The sequence below is a fragment of the Candoia aspera genome, chromosome 8, assembly GCF_035149785.1.
Source record: "Candoia aspera isolate rCanAsp1 chromosome 8, rCanAsp1.hap2, whole genome shotgun sequence".
NCBI lineage: Eukaryota > Metazoa > Chordata > Lepidosauria > Squamata > Boidae > Candoia > Candoia aspera.
The window spans coordinates 74,483,936-74,497,369 of NC_086160.1; the positions used below are offsets into that span (position 1 = coordinate 74,483,936).

The 13,434-nt window shown below is 48.1% G+C and overlaps 1 protein-coding gene across 2 annotated transcripts in view; it reads left to right on the plus strand.

Annotated features, from left to right (window-relative positions):
* Nucleotides 1–10,651: 10,651 nt before the first annotated feature.
* ATRN (attractin) overlaps nt 10,652–13,434 on the plus strand; it is a 197,649-nt gene continuing 194,866 nt past the window's right edge. The window contains exon 1 of one of the 2 annotated variants that reach the window (XM_063310528.1): nt 10,652–11,008. In XM_063310528.1, the coding sequence (XP_063166598.1) occupies nt 10,740–11,008 (269 nt within the window). In that variant the 5' untranslated portion in view covers nt 10,652–10,739. The remainder of the gene's footprint in view (nt 11,009–13,434) is intronic. The other variant, XM_063310527.1, reaches the window with a different exon arrangement.

The following is a 13,434-nucleotide window of genomic DNA, read 5'->3' on the forward strand; positions in this document are numbered from 1 at the left end:
CAGCTAAAGACCTGGTTCTGTAATTATGCCTGGGGCGGGAGAGAGAGTAGCCATTCCTGGGGATGGTTAGTCTCTTAGAAGGACCCGTCTCTGCTGGCAAATCATAAAGAACTTTCAGCCATTGAGGTTTTTATTATATTTATTGTATTATGTATTATAGTGTTTTATAGTTTTATATTTTTCTCATTTATGTTTTATTGTAAACTGCCCAGAGTCCCTTTTAGGAGATGGGTGGTGATAAATTTGATGAATAAATAAGTAAATAAATACGTGGATATTAGAATCTCTGGGACTGACCCTGGAAAGAGTTTTCCTTTCAAGAAGGGTCTGCTTTCCATTGACTCCTGGTGACCTCATGGACACGTCTGTGGTTCTCTTTGGTGATGATACGAAAGTGGTTTCCCGCTGCTCCTGTTTCCTTTTCCTCCTATCCCCCAACTTCCAGTGTGGCCTGCAACCGTGGGATTTCTTGTGCCTTCCATCCATCCGCCGAACAGATCTGACCCTCTTTTAGTTGTTTCAGCATCAGGCAAAGTCAGTGCCCATGCCCTGTATCCTTAACGCCACATTTATGGACATAAAGGTTGAGATCATGCAATGTGATAACGCAAAGGATGATTAGCTAGTTTCTTGCTCAGGGTCTTGTGGGAATCTAATTAGGGTATTAATTTATGATTCACACACAAATCCAGATAACTTTATGGATTTGGTTATAGATAAGGGATGGGATATGGGATGAAGAGGTATCTGTTTAACCTTATAGGGAGTGAGGAGTTATTAAATTTGTTTATACTTGTGATGAAGGTTGGAAGTCACTTCTTTATATATTTCTCTTCTTTTTCTTTATTATATTTTCTTTTTTCCTGCACTTTCTAGTCTTGCTTTCTGTTCTATTTTCTTCCTCTAAGTTTAGTTTGCATTCGTTTTTACTACTGTAATTAAAATTCTTAATAAAAAATATATTAAGAAAAAAGAAAAGAAGATGGCTTAATTTGCTAGGTTATTCTGAGGCTGGCATCCTTTGTTTCCCTATTCAGGTAAAACAGAAAACTGGTCTTTAACAGTTTCCTGCTTTATTTTTGGCTTAAGAGGCAGGAGGAGTAAAGCAGTTAATCTTTCAGTTTGTGAAATCTTGATACTGATTAGCCGCAGACGGACAAACAGTATGAACTCCCAAACGCCCCATGGTCCTGAGGAGAGGTCATCCTCCCTTCTCACACTGTTCCTATTTTATTTTTCTGGCCTATCTTTAACCCAAAGAATAAACACCCTCTGTTTTAGGTCAGCTGCTGGGATCCGACAGTCTGGCTGCAAGAGAGGAGGAAGTGTGATGTGCTAAATGTGACCCTGGGTGTAAAAACAGGGCTACCGTTGGATCCAAGACTGTCCCTTTCTCATGACGAGCCACTGGGACGGCTCCAGAGGGCAAATTCAATGACTTTAATCAGAACGCTTCCACGGCCATGCAGGGCGCCCCACGGGCATGCCTGTGAGCGGCAATTCCTCTTCTCTTTCCCCTCTGAATCATTGCAAAAGAAGAGTCTGTTTATTGAGGAACTGGGAGCTTAGAATAATTAGGATATCAATTATTCACTTGACCTTTTGCCAAACAGACTCCAGTGCAGCGCTATGGGGAGAAGAGAGGACACTCTCCTTCCTTCCTCCCTTCCTCCCTTCCTCCCTTCCTCCTTCCTCCCCCTTCCTTCCTCCTCCCTTCCTCCCTTCCCTTCCTTCCTTCCTCCCTTCCTTCCATCCTTCCTTCCTCCCTCCCTTCCTTCCTTCCTTCCTTCCTCCTCCCTTCCTTCCTCCTCCCTTCCTCCCTCCCTCCCTCCCTCCCTCCTCCTTCCTTCCTTCCTTCCCTCCCTCCCCCCTCCCTCCTTCCTCCCCTTCCTTCCTCCCTTCCTCCCTCCCTTCCTTCCTCCCTCCCTTCCTTCCTTCCTCCTCCCTTCCTTCCTTCCTTCCTCCCTTCCTTCCTTCCTTCTTCCTCCCTCCCTCCCTTCTTCCTTCCTTCCTTCCTCCCTTCCTTCCTTCCTCCTTCCTCCCTTCCTTCCTTCCTTCCTTCCTCCCTCCCTCCCTCCCTCCCTCCCTCCCTCCTTCCTTCCTCCCTTCCTCCTCCCTTCCTTCCTTCCTTCCTTCCTCCCTCCCTCCCTCCCTTCCTCCCTTCCTTCCTCCCTTCCGTCATCCTTCCTTCCTCCCTTCCTTCCTTCCTCCCTTCCTCCTCCCTTCCTCCCTCCCTCCCTCCCTCCCTCCCTCCCTTCCCCCCTCCTCCCTCCCTCCTCCCTTCCTTCCTTCCTTCCTCCCTTCCTCCTTTCCTTCCTCCCTTCCTTCCTTCCTCCCTCCCTCCCTCCCTCTCTTCCTCCTCTCCCTTCCTTCCTTCCTCCTTCCTTCCTCCCTTCCTTCCTTCCTTCCTTCCTTCCTCCCTTCCTTCCTTCTCCCTTCCTACCTTCCTTCTCCTCCTTCCTTCCTTCCTCCCTCCTTCCTCCTCCCTCCCTCCCTCTCTCCTTCCTCCCTCCCTTCCTTCCTCCCTCCTCCCTCCCTCCTTCCTTCCTCCTTTCCTTCCTTCCTCCCTTCCTTCCTTCCTTCCTTCCTCCCTTCCTTCCTTCCTTCCTTCCTCCCTCCTCCCTCCCTTCCTCCCTCCCTCCCTCCCACCCTCCCTTCCTCCCTTCCTTCCTTCCTTCCTCCCACCCTCCCTCCCTTCCATCCTTCCTTCCTTCTTCCTCTCTTCCTTCCTTCCTTCCTTCCTTCCTTCCTTCCTCCCTCCCTTCCTCCCTTCCTCCCTTCCTCCTTCCTTCCTTCCTCCCTTCCTTCCTCCCTTCCTTCCTCCCTTCCTCCCTCCCTTCCTCCCTTCCTCCCTTCCTTCCTCCCTTCCTTCCTCCCTTCCTCCCTTCCTCCTTCCTCCCTTCCTCCCTCCCTCCCTCTCTTCCTTCCTCCCTCCCTTCCTTCCTTCCTCCCTTCCTTCCTCCCTCCCTTCCTTCCTTCCTTCCTCCCTTCCTTCCTCCCTTCCTTCCTTCCTCCCTCCCTTCCTTCCTTCCTCCCTTCCTTCCTCCCTTCCTCCCTTCCTCCTCCCTCCCCTCTCTTCCTTCCTCCCTCCCTTCCTTCCTTCCTTCCTCCCTTCCTCCCTCCCTTCCTTCCTTCCTCCTTTCCTTCCTTCCTCCCTCCTCCTTCCTTCCTTCCTTCCTTCCTTCCTTCCTTCCTCCCTTCCTTCCTTCCTTCCTTCCTTCCTTCCTTCCTTCCTTCCTCCCTCCCTCCCTCCCTCCCTCCCTTCCTTCCTTCCTTCCTCCCTTCCTTCCTTCCTTCCTTCCTTCCTCCCTCCCTCCCTCCCTTCCTTCCTCCCTTCCTCCCTCCCTTCCTTCCTTCCTCCCTTCCTTCCTTCCTTCCTTCCTCCCTTCCTTCCTTCCTTCCTTCCTTCCTTCCTCCCTTCCTTCCTCCCTTCCTTCTTTAGTCCTTAGAAGTGTGCAGCTTCTTACAAACAGACAAATCTTCATTACGGTCGAAGACCAGAACAATGCAGCTTCTTAATGCTTTCTACTTTTCATGGCCAACTTGCTGATGCTTTTTTTAGCAGTTCTCCATTATCAGAATTGGTCCCCCAGAGAAAAGGAATATAATACAAACAAAGCCCTTGGGTTTCTCTTGTTGACATACAGCCTATCAAAACATAAAAGGAGGTAAGGCATGTGGAAGTTTTAAAAATTGGTGGTTATTCATTGGGAAAAGAGTTTCTGGCTTCCTATCCTTGTTTTTAATTGTCTGCGTGCAGGAGAAGAAAAGAGGGTGGCTGTGTGTCAGGCTACGGCACTAGAGAAGAAAAACAGAGCTCTGGTGTTCTCTCCTTCCTTAGTCCTTCATGCAGTGTGGGAATTTGAAGACTCCAGGGGCTCTCAATTAGGCTACCATTCTTGACAACCACCAGGTGGCCAAGAGATGTATCTTTGCTGATGGCTAGTGGTTGTCCAGAGTTTTGCAGCCCAGATATGGTATCAATTCCAGCCCTGTAAAGCAATGCAGGACATTTTAATCTGTAATGTTCTATCGACTACCCACTAAATCTACAAATAATTATGTGCTAAGACTTAAAACTGTGCAATTTGGACCACCTTTTTCCAGGTGCACACATGCACCTTTGCCTTGCGCTCCCAAAAGCCACTGACTTAACACAAATATTTACATCGAAGATGAAGCTGACCAGTGACAAGGTGACAAATACTATCTCCAGCATGAATTTATGAGAACCCCCAAAAGCAGAGACTGGTAAAATGATGTCCATTGGGTCACACTGGACAAACTAATGTGTATTGCATACCTGAAATCAGGAAAGAAAGGGAAAAAAGGACAACGTTGTCTGATAGTCCTAAATCATAGTCTTCATCCTGAATTATGAATAAACTATGATTTATACCTCTTCTTTAAGAATAGTTCTTAGATGAGCACAAATTTGTCCATTGCCTAGGGTAAAGGTAAAGGTTTCCCTTGACATTAAGTCCAGTCGTGTCGGACTCTAGGGGGCGGTGCTCATCTCTGTTTCAAAGCCGAAGAGCCGGCGTTTGTCCGTAGACACTTCCGTGGTCATGTGGTCGCATGACTAAATGGAATGCCGTTACCTGCCCGCCGAAGTGGTACCTATTAATCTACTCACATTGGCATGTTTTCGAACTGCTAGGTTGGCAGGAGTTGGGACTAGCAACGGGAGCTCACCCCGTCCCGTGGATTTGAACCGCCGACCTTCCGATCGGCAAGCTCAGCAGCTCAGCGGTTTAACCCGCAGCGCCACCGCATCCCCTTTGTCCATTGCCTAGCTGAACCTAAATAGAATTTCCTCTAACCACACATCAGAGTTTGTTAAGCTAAATCAGGATGATGGAGAGTCTGCAATGATGAAAAGTTGATCAAGGCAACTCAACTGCTGAACTTTGTTAAGGATAATTGAAAAGCTTTCCTCTGGGTGAAACTGTTGAGATGATTGCTCCCAGGGCTGCATCATGTTTTCCTTGATCCTTCAGGCAACAGATGCTGCGTAGAGAAGACAATTATTTGCAAGAATTGCTGGCAACTTCAGACCAAAAGCTAAATAGTCCACAGAGGACATGTATTTACCAAAGTTGCCAGCATGAAGAAAAAGTTGCCGGGATCTCAGCAGTGCATTGGCATTAGGTGGATCCTTACCCTTTTAAAACACTGTATTTCCACAACACATATAACCAGGTTCCTTGAAAATGAAGTGCTTGCATTCAAACAACATTTTAAGCTTGCTTAGGTTGGAGGGGGCTTAAGGTGTTGAGTGAATCAGCCTGTTTGGAGAATTTGGTGTTAAGAACTCACAGACTAGGTCAGTTCAGTTACCAGATGATTGGTCCATGAACAGTGTAATTGAGAGTTGTAAACTGTAGAAGAACAGACATGTATATTATGCACAAGCTTGTTGTATGTAAGGAAGTTTTGGGTCCTGTCCAATGGAATTCCAACCATGCATTCACCTCGTGCCTGTGTGTTTTACTAAAAACCCAGGAAGCTTTGGCCGATATGTAGCCTGGTGCCCATACCAAACTAATCAGTCAACTGTGGTTTGCAAATGGCAAATGGCTGGAATCCCACAAGGTCTTGCTTTACACAACAGCCAGCAGCCTGTTTACACAACCAGGTTTTCTAAAGGAATGTGTGTCTAACCATAACCCTTCCTCCAGTCCCACGCAGCTCTTTAACCACAAGTGTAACCAAAACTCGGAACAGCCACTATTTCTGATTAACGTAAACTGGAATCTGAACCCAATAAGTAACTTTTACAGACTCCAGGAACCAGAAAATTCTTACCTTGTTACTGAAGTGACAGGAAGGTGCATATTGGCTAGGACTTGGTGTCATGTGAGTAGAAGAAAGGGTGTGTGAGCACCTCCCGAAGTCCAAAGTGGGCAAAACAGTAGAAGCATGGTCAAGGAATATCAATTTACTCTACATGAACTTACAATCTCCAGGGCCAGTTGAATTGCATCCTGGGGTACTGAAGGAATTTGTTGACGTCTGGCACAGTGTTTCTCAACCTTGCAACTTTAAGCTGCTGGGGAATTCTGGGAGATGAAGTCTACCTGTCTTAAAAGTTGTCAGGTTGAGAAACATTGGTCTAGCTGAACTGGAGAAGTGCTAGGTGATTGCAGGACAAACATTGCCCCTAGCTTCAAAAAAGAGACAAAGGAAGATGCTGCTGTCTGTCAGGAGGGGCAAAGAACATCACATGCATCGTGACACTAACACGCAAAGGGTCCAAACTATGTACGGTGAGAATGTCATTGATGCTATGATGCCAGTGATGCAAATTACATAATTGGTGCTATTTATGAAGGAGATTGTGATGGGCATCATGTTGCTGTGGATTCTACCGGACACCTGTGAAAAGAAAATCCGCATCCAGAAGGAGATCATAAAGCAGCTGATGCTGCTTGGTCTATCATGCAAACATGGTTGTTATTCTTGGTAACGGCAAGGGAGAGCATATCTTCGGTGTCCAGCATGAACTGCTGCAAACAGGAATTGGAAATGAAGCAGTGCCAAATAAATAATTTATTTTAGTTTCTACCTCACTGCAGAGGTGCCATTTGTCTTTATCTACCAAAAGCATGAAAAAGAAAGAAGCCACTTAGGCCATCAAATCCAACCCCTGCTGAGTGCAAGAATCCAATTAAAGGATCCCTGACAGATGCTGCCAGTCTCCAGTTGAGCATGCTCAGGGACAAAGAGCTCAGCCACGCTCTGGGTCATCGGTTCTACCCAGAAAATGCTCTTACTGTTAGGACATTTCTTCTAACATTTAACTGGAATTGGCCTGCCTGGAACTTAAACCCATTATTCCATATCCTTCACAATGAGAGAGGAAAGGGGTGATAGACCTCTAGTGTTTAATATGCCCCAACAAGGCCTTCTAGAGCATTACGTAAGTTGACCCCATGCTGGAGACCTTAGCAAAGGAAATGCGCATTTCTTTCCCAAACAGCCTCTCCTACATAAACTCATGTATTCAGCGCACAATGGTAAAAACCGGACTGCACCACCATTGTGCCACCACAGATCGTTAGGAAGGTGGATTTAGCCATTGGACGGATTTTACTGGCTCGACCCAGGACATTAGTGACAGAGCGTTTTCCTTGACTGAGCAAAGGAACAGTCCGTCCATCTGCTGGTTTCCCATTATCACCTGCATTCCCTAACAGTGTTTCTCAACCTCAGCAACTTTAAGACGGGTGGACTTCAGCTCCCAGAAATCCCCAACCAGCATTCTGGGAGCTGAAGTCCACCCGTCTTAAAGCTTCTGAGGGTCAGAAACACTGTTCTATAAAACTGAAGACGGAGCTTAAAAAGAAGGAAGAAGAAACAAGGAAGAATTGCCTATCAGCATCTACGCAGGAGTCCAGCCAAATGACTTTTTTCCCCAGCCATCCTCTCTCCAGTAAGTTCTGGACCTGTGTTGAACACCAAGATCCTATTCAAGGAGATAACATCTTGTTTTGTTAGGCCATATGGATTTTATTTGGAATTCTCTATGTGTAATTGTTGCCTCTCCTTCCTTGTCCTATATTTCCCTTTTTCCAGTAGCTCATGCTATGAACTCAGAACTCATTGTCGATTTATGATTCTGTATGTTGTTCCCCAACATTGGATTGGATAAATTCATCATGGTTAAGTATGGGTAAGCTTCAGACATCATACTGAGCCATCCCATCACTTGGTTTTGGCTGACCCTGTGTCTGAAGGCGGCCGCTGTGGTTTCAACTAACTTCACCTCATGACTTAGCAATATTTTAATTATGTATTTTTTATTCTACCCTAATGCTCTCCATTGCCCCAAATGGCAGACTTAAAATGTCTACCTATAAACTGAATGCTTGTCCGCAATTCCTCATAATGGGCCAAAGACCCTCAACCAAAAAGGCAAGGTGTCATTCATGCAAGGATCTGTGAACAAGCCACCCCCCACTGAACCAGATGGCCAGTGTACAAATGGCACAGGCAAGCAATCAACACCTTGCTCCTGAGTAAAAGAGGTCCGAATGGCCTCCATTTAAAGATGAAAATGGTTGCACTGTATGTAAGTTTAGAATGCGCTCTCTCCTTTTTGTTATAATAGTTTTTAAACTGTTTTTAACTGTATTTTAATAGTTTTGTTTGAATTATGCTGATTGTTCAGTTTTGTGTTTCAATTGTGTGCGCTGTCCAGAGTTACTTGCCTGAGATGGGTGGCTATTTAAAGTCAATAAACAAATAACTGTGGAAAGGAAGGTTTTTCCAGGTAAATTTTATTGTAATTTATATTTATGATTTTAATTCTGGTTTTATTGTAAACCGCCCAGAGTCCCCCTTTTTTGGGGAGATGGGTGGTAGTAGAAGTTTGAAAAATAAATAAATAAATAAATAAATAAATAAATACAGTATTGTGTCAAATAACAGGGATCAGTACCTTAGGATGCCCCATTAGTGTTTTATGTATTACTTAGTGGAAGCTCTGTTTGCTTGTTTCTACAGGTAGTCCTCACTTAACAACCATTCATTTAGTGGTGGTTCGGACTTACAACGGTGCTGAAAAAACTGACTTATGACCGGTTCTCACACTTACAACTGTTGCAGCGTCCCTGCAGTCACATGATCACAATTTGGGCACTTGGCAACTGGTTCACGTTTATGACCCTCACATCATCCCATGGTCACCATTTCTGACCTTTCTGACAAGCAAAATCAGTGGAGAACCCTGTGATTCACTTAACGACCATGTGGTTCACTTAATGGCCACAGTGATTTGCATTCGCTTAATGACTGCTTTGCTTAGCAACCAAAATTCCAGTTCCAATTGTGGTTGTTAAGTGAGGACTACCTGTAGTAAGGAACTCTACTAACGTTTGTATTTGAACATTACCACATTTTGTACAAACTCACTTTGTGTAATTCTCTTCCATTGCAGGCTGTATGACCCATGGATCCCATAGCTTGCACATCTGTGTCCAGTGTCCCTCTCAGTATTTTACAGAAGATTGATGTTTAAGACATCTGTGATTTTACACTGCTCAATGCTGTAGAGCAGGATACAGATTGCCTTGAAGAAAGAATGATAATTACTCTTACGTAAACACCAACTTAGCCCATATAGACAGGCGGGCATGAGGAAAAGATTCAGGGTTGCACTGCCTTGATTTGCTATAGAACATCAGGCTTTCAAGATTCTGTTATTATACTGTATAATAATAAAGTTCCAGTCGTTCAGGTGGTATCTGTTTCCTGAGCTGGTCGTTCAGGCTGAGAAATGCTTTATTTCGTTCACTTTTAGGCTTTTTTAGGCACCTGATCTCTGAAAGTTAAAAGGAAGTCTTCCCTGTTTTGGATAAAATTGATGCTTTAAATTACACTTGGTGCTTTTGTTCTGTCACCTCCAAAAAGGAAGGGAAGCTGTCTTTCTCTGGCTACATGCTGCAAAGTTGCAAGGTTTGGGATGCGGCACTGCAGAGTTTAATATTTCTTTTTTAAGAACAGTTATTATTACTGTCGTCATTGCCAATTTGCTATCAAGGAAGTGCTCAGGGTGTAGGATCTTCCTCTGTCCCATGCGCTGGGGTGAAGGGGGAGGGTGCCAGGTAGAGGCATCCCCTAAAGCAGATCGGTGAGGCTGCTGTAAGCTACCCTGCAGTGATGCCAAGTGGGAGTGGGTGGGCCAGGCTGTACCAAACCTACTTTTATACTGAATGCCCGCTTCCCACTGTATGGCCTCCTCGGTTGCCACTGTTGCAAAGGGACAGTTCTGAGCACCTTCTGAAATATCAGACGGATCGGAGTGTGGCGTACTCCGGGGGCATCTTCTTCAGGCGTGGGACCTCAGCAGGCCGTCTCGTGACGTATGGACTGTGGGGCAGCCGCCTGTTTGGAAAGGCAGTCCCTGACGGATCTGGGTGCTGCCCGGGGTATGGCGTCCAAGGTCCTACCAGCCCTTTGACCAGAGCCTGGGCACTCTGTGGGAACAGTGCTGGGACCTCCAGCTGGGCATCACTTGGCCAGGGCAGGTTTCCCTGCTGGCAGGCCAGCCCTGGTGCTCTGCCCCAACTGCAACCTCCTGGTTGCCTTTGGGGTGAATCCACCCCTTTGAGGCTTAACTGCCCGTGAAATTAGCCACTGATTGTGTTCTTGGTCACCCATGGTGGGCAAAGCATGGCTGAGTGCAAAGCGCACACTTGGAAGCCAAGGCACCCGCACCAGCTAAGGCCGCAGAGCAACAGACCCCTCAACTTCCTCCAGCCAGGCTCTCCAGAGGCCAACGGCTGTATTCGTTGAGTTTTTAACCTCCTGACTTAACCAGCTGGATTTCTGCCTGCTGGGAGAAGCCAGAGGGCGGAGGGAGCACGCCCCCTTCTCCCTGCTTAGGCTGTTGCCCGGATACCGACCCTCCTCGCCCTCCTCCTCTCCATGGCGTTCTGGAGCGGTCAGAGCGGCCCGCGCCGCTCTAGCCCTCCTGACGTGTCCATGGTCACTCGTCCGGGGCTCCCGCTCGGGCCGGGTGACGTCATCGGGAGGAGACGCGGCCGGGCGCGCGCGCGTGCGTGCGGCGCGACGGCTCCGGGCCGCCTCTTCCTCCGACTTGTTTGGGGAGTGAGACGGAGCGCGGCGGCAGCAGCAGCGGCAGCGGGGCTGTGAGGGGGAAGGCGGCGGCGTCCGGAGAGCGACCCTCGCCGACCTCGTCGTGCTCTCCGCGCCCTCGCGGCTCAGCTCCGGCGATGGAGCGGTGGGACCGCCGGCGGCGGCGGGGGCGGCGGCGGGGGGCGGCGGCCGGCCTGCTGGAGGGGCTGCCGGCCTTGCCGTGGCGGCTGCTGCTGCTGCTGGTGCCGCTGCTGGCGGCTCGGGGCGCGGCGTCGGGCTCGGCGGAGGGCAAGGCGTGCGAGAAGCCCTGCGCCAACGGAGGGCGCTGCCAGCCCAGCACCGGCCAGTGCGAGTGCCAGCCCGGCTGGGTCGGGGACCAGTGCCAGCACTGTGGGGGGCGCTTCCGGTAGGTGAGGCGGCGGAGGGGCGTCCGAGCTGACGGGCACGGGGCGGTCGGGGCTTTGGGCTGCCCTCCCCCTCCCGCGGGGACAGGCTGCGTCCCTGCCACCCCCCGCCGCTTGCTTTTTGGGTGGGGGATAACGAGCCGCAGATTGCGCTCTGCTTTTGAAACTGGCTGGGGTGGCCTCCCTCACAGGCTGGGGCGTGGGGAGGCACCACAACCACCCACTCAGCTCAGCAGGTGTAGGAAGGAGGGAACTGCATATGCTGTGTGAAGACAGGGCTTGGCTCTCCAGTCATGACAGAGGCCAGGATCTGGTGAAGGGCTGTGAAATCACCCCCCCACACACTCCCCAAATTCACTTCCCTGGAAGACCAAGGTCGATGCTCCTTTTGCGAGAAACTCTGGATAAGGCGGTGGACTCTGGTGAACGGAGGGCAGAGGGCCAAACATGTTGTGCCACTTGCCTTGCCTAAATAATCCTGACCACAGAACGTCTGCCGGGCCAACTGTAGACGCCGGGAAAAGTGTGCCTCGTATAATTCATCTCACTGACGATGGAAGGCTTGGAAGAGGAGCCATGGAGAGGCTGGCACTCCTATTCATTATGCTACATTACGGTGTGGCTGGTATCCCAGAAGATCTGGGATTACGTATGGAGAGGCTGCCAAGAAGCACTTATTGCACAGACTGCAGTCTTAAAAAAAGAGGGTTTTTTTGGTGGGCCAGTGTTGAGGGGTGAAATTGGGCTTGTCAATAAATCCTGCAATACCTTACCAGCGAGGGTTTTACACTGAATCTCATCAAATGGAGGATTCAACTGATAGTGTAGTAATGGCAGGGCCAGATCTGTGGGAACAGCGAAGCTGGTGAAACTGCATTTGTCCCGCAGGGAGCAGGGTCGGCCCTCTTTTCCCCAAGCAGTCAAAGGAAAGCCAGTGGTGAGTCTGTTTGCCCCCTGGCCTGGCTGGTGTGAGTGTTAGCATCAGGGAAGGAGCTGGTCTTGAGCTGGCATATGATTGATGCTCCAACTACGCTTCACTTCCCACAGTTCACCTGGGGTTCTGATTGACCTGAACCTGGTGAGATCCTGAGACACCTTGAAGAAATTAAAACACTGTGTGGACAGGAGCAGCTAGTGGCTTTCTGTTTGTTTGCTAGTAGCTGGCTGATGGATGGGAGGTTAAGCAACATTTCTCCCATTGGACTTGGGCCTCCAGCTTCGCAGAATGGTTTGGCTCGATGAGGTTGGTGGACTAGAAGGGGCAGTTGATGAGAAGGACTGGCAGGTGAGCCCCTTCTGAAATGTGTGCAGAGATGACAAGGATGAAAATAAGATGAATGGCTTTTGTTTCTCTGCTGTGGGGAAGTTCTCTGAAAGTCCCTCTGCCAGTAGAATGGATAAGGGATGGGTTTTTGTTTGTTTGTTTGTTTGTTTAACTGACCTCCTCTGGCAGAGAGGAAAGTACAGTTATTTTTCAAGTTCAAGGGAGAAAAACTAATTTTGCTGTTAGAAGGTGGCTGGCACAGGTGAATGATGAAGCAACAAGAGAAGGACATAGTCTGAGCTGGCAATGACTAGGGAAGATTTCATGCCCTTGTGTCCATCAGAGTAGTGCAGATGAATGCAGGTTGGTGAGGTGAGGTGAAGGGTTGGGTTGAATAATCCAGCGGGCATCATTTTCTTGGCTTGGTTAAACTGAATGTGAGTCAACAAGCGCATGGCATTTACTTTTGAGATAAACACTAGGAGGGTGAATGAAAATGATAGGGTTCTGATCACAGCCATGGCCTGAAAGGGAGCATTCCAGATCTTGCATGCAGAAAGTCAATTTTGCATTTGCTATGGGACAGATACTGAAATGAAGTGATACTTGTGTGGTAATTCTGGGGATCATCATGACTTAATAAGAGGGGTTTGATTAATTAGCACAAGGTAAAGAATAAGTTTGGTGCGGGTATTCACAAGATCGGGACCATCTGAAGATTAGACCATTTGAATGGAATGAGTTACTTTTTCTGCAGTGGTAGATTTGTCTTTAAACCTGAGAATGTTAAAAATGACTGGGTTGTCTTTTTGTGAATAATTAAGAATAACTGATTCACCCATGAAAGGGAAGGTGGTGAATTGAACAAGGAATCTTAATATATTTCCTTGAACTGTTTGTTCTGTGGATATAATGGCCAGTCTTTAACAAGCTGTTTTTCATTGTTAAAGAAAAGCTTGCTATGGAAAATTGAACTTTTTCAATGGTGGATTCAAGGATTCAAGGATAGTTTGGCATAGCAAGATATATGGCTTATTCTGGATGAGCTCTTGAGGGCCAGATGACTTCAACACTTAGTTCTCTTGTATGGGTTGAGGTAAGATGCATGTGTGTTTGGTGAGCCAGGTTGGTGTAGTAGTTAAGGTGCTGGACTAGAAACTAGGA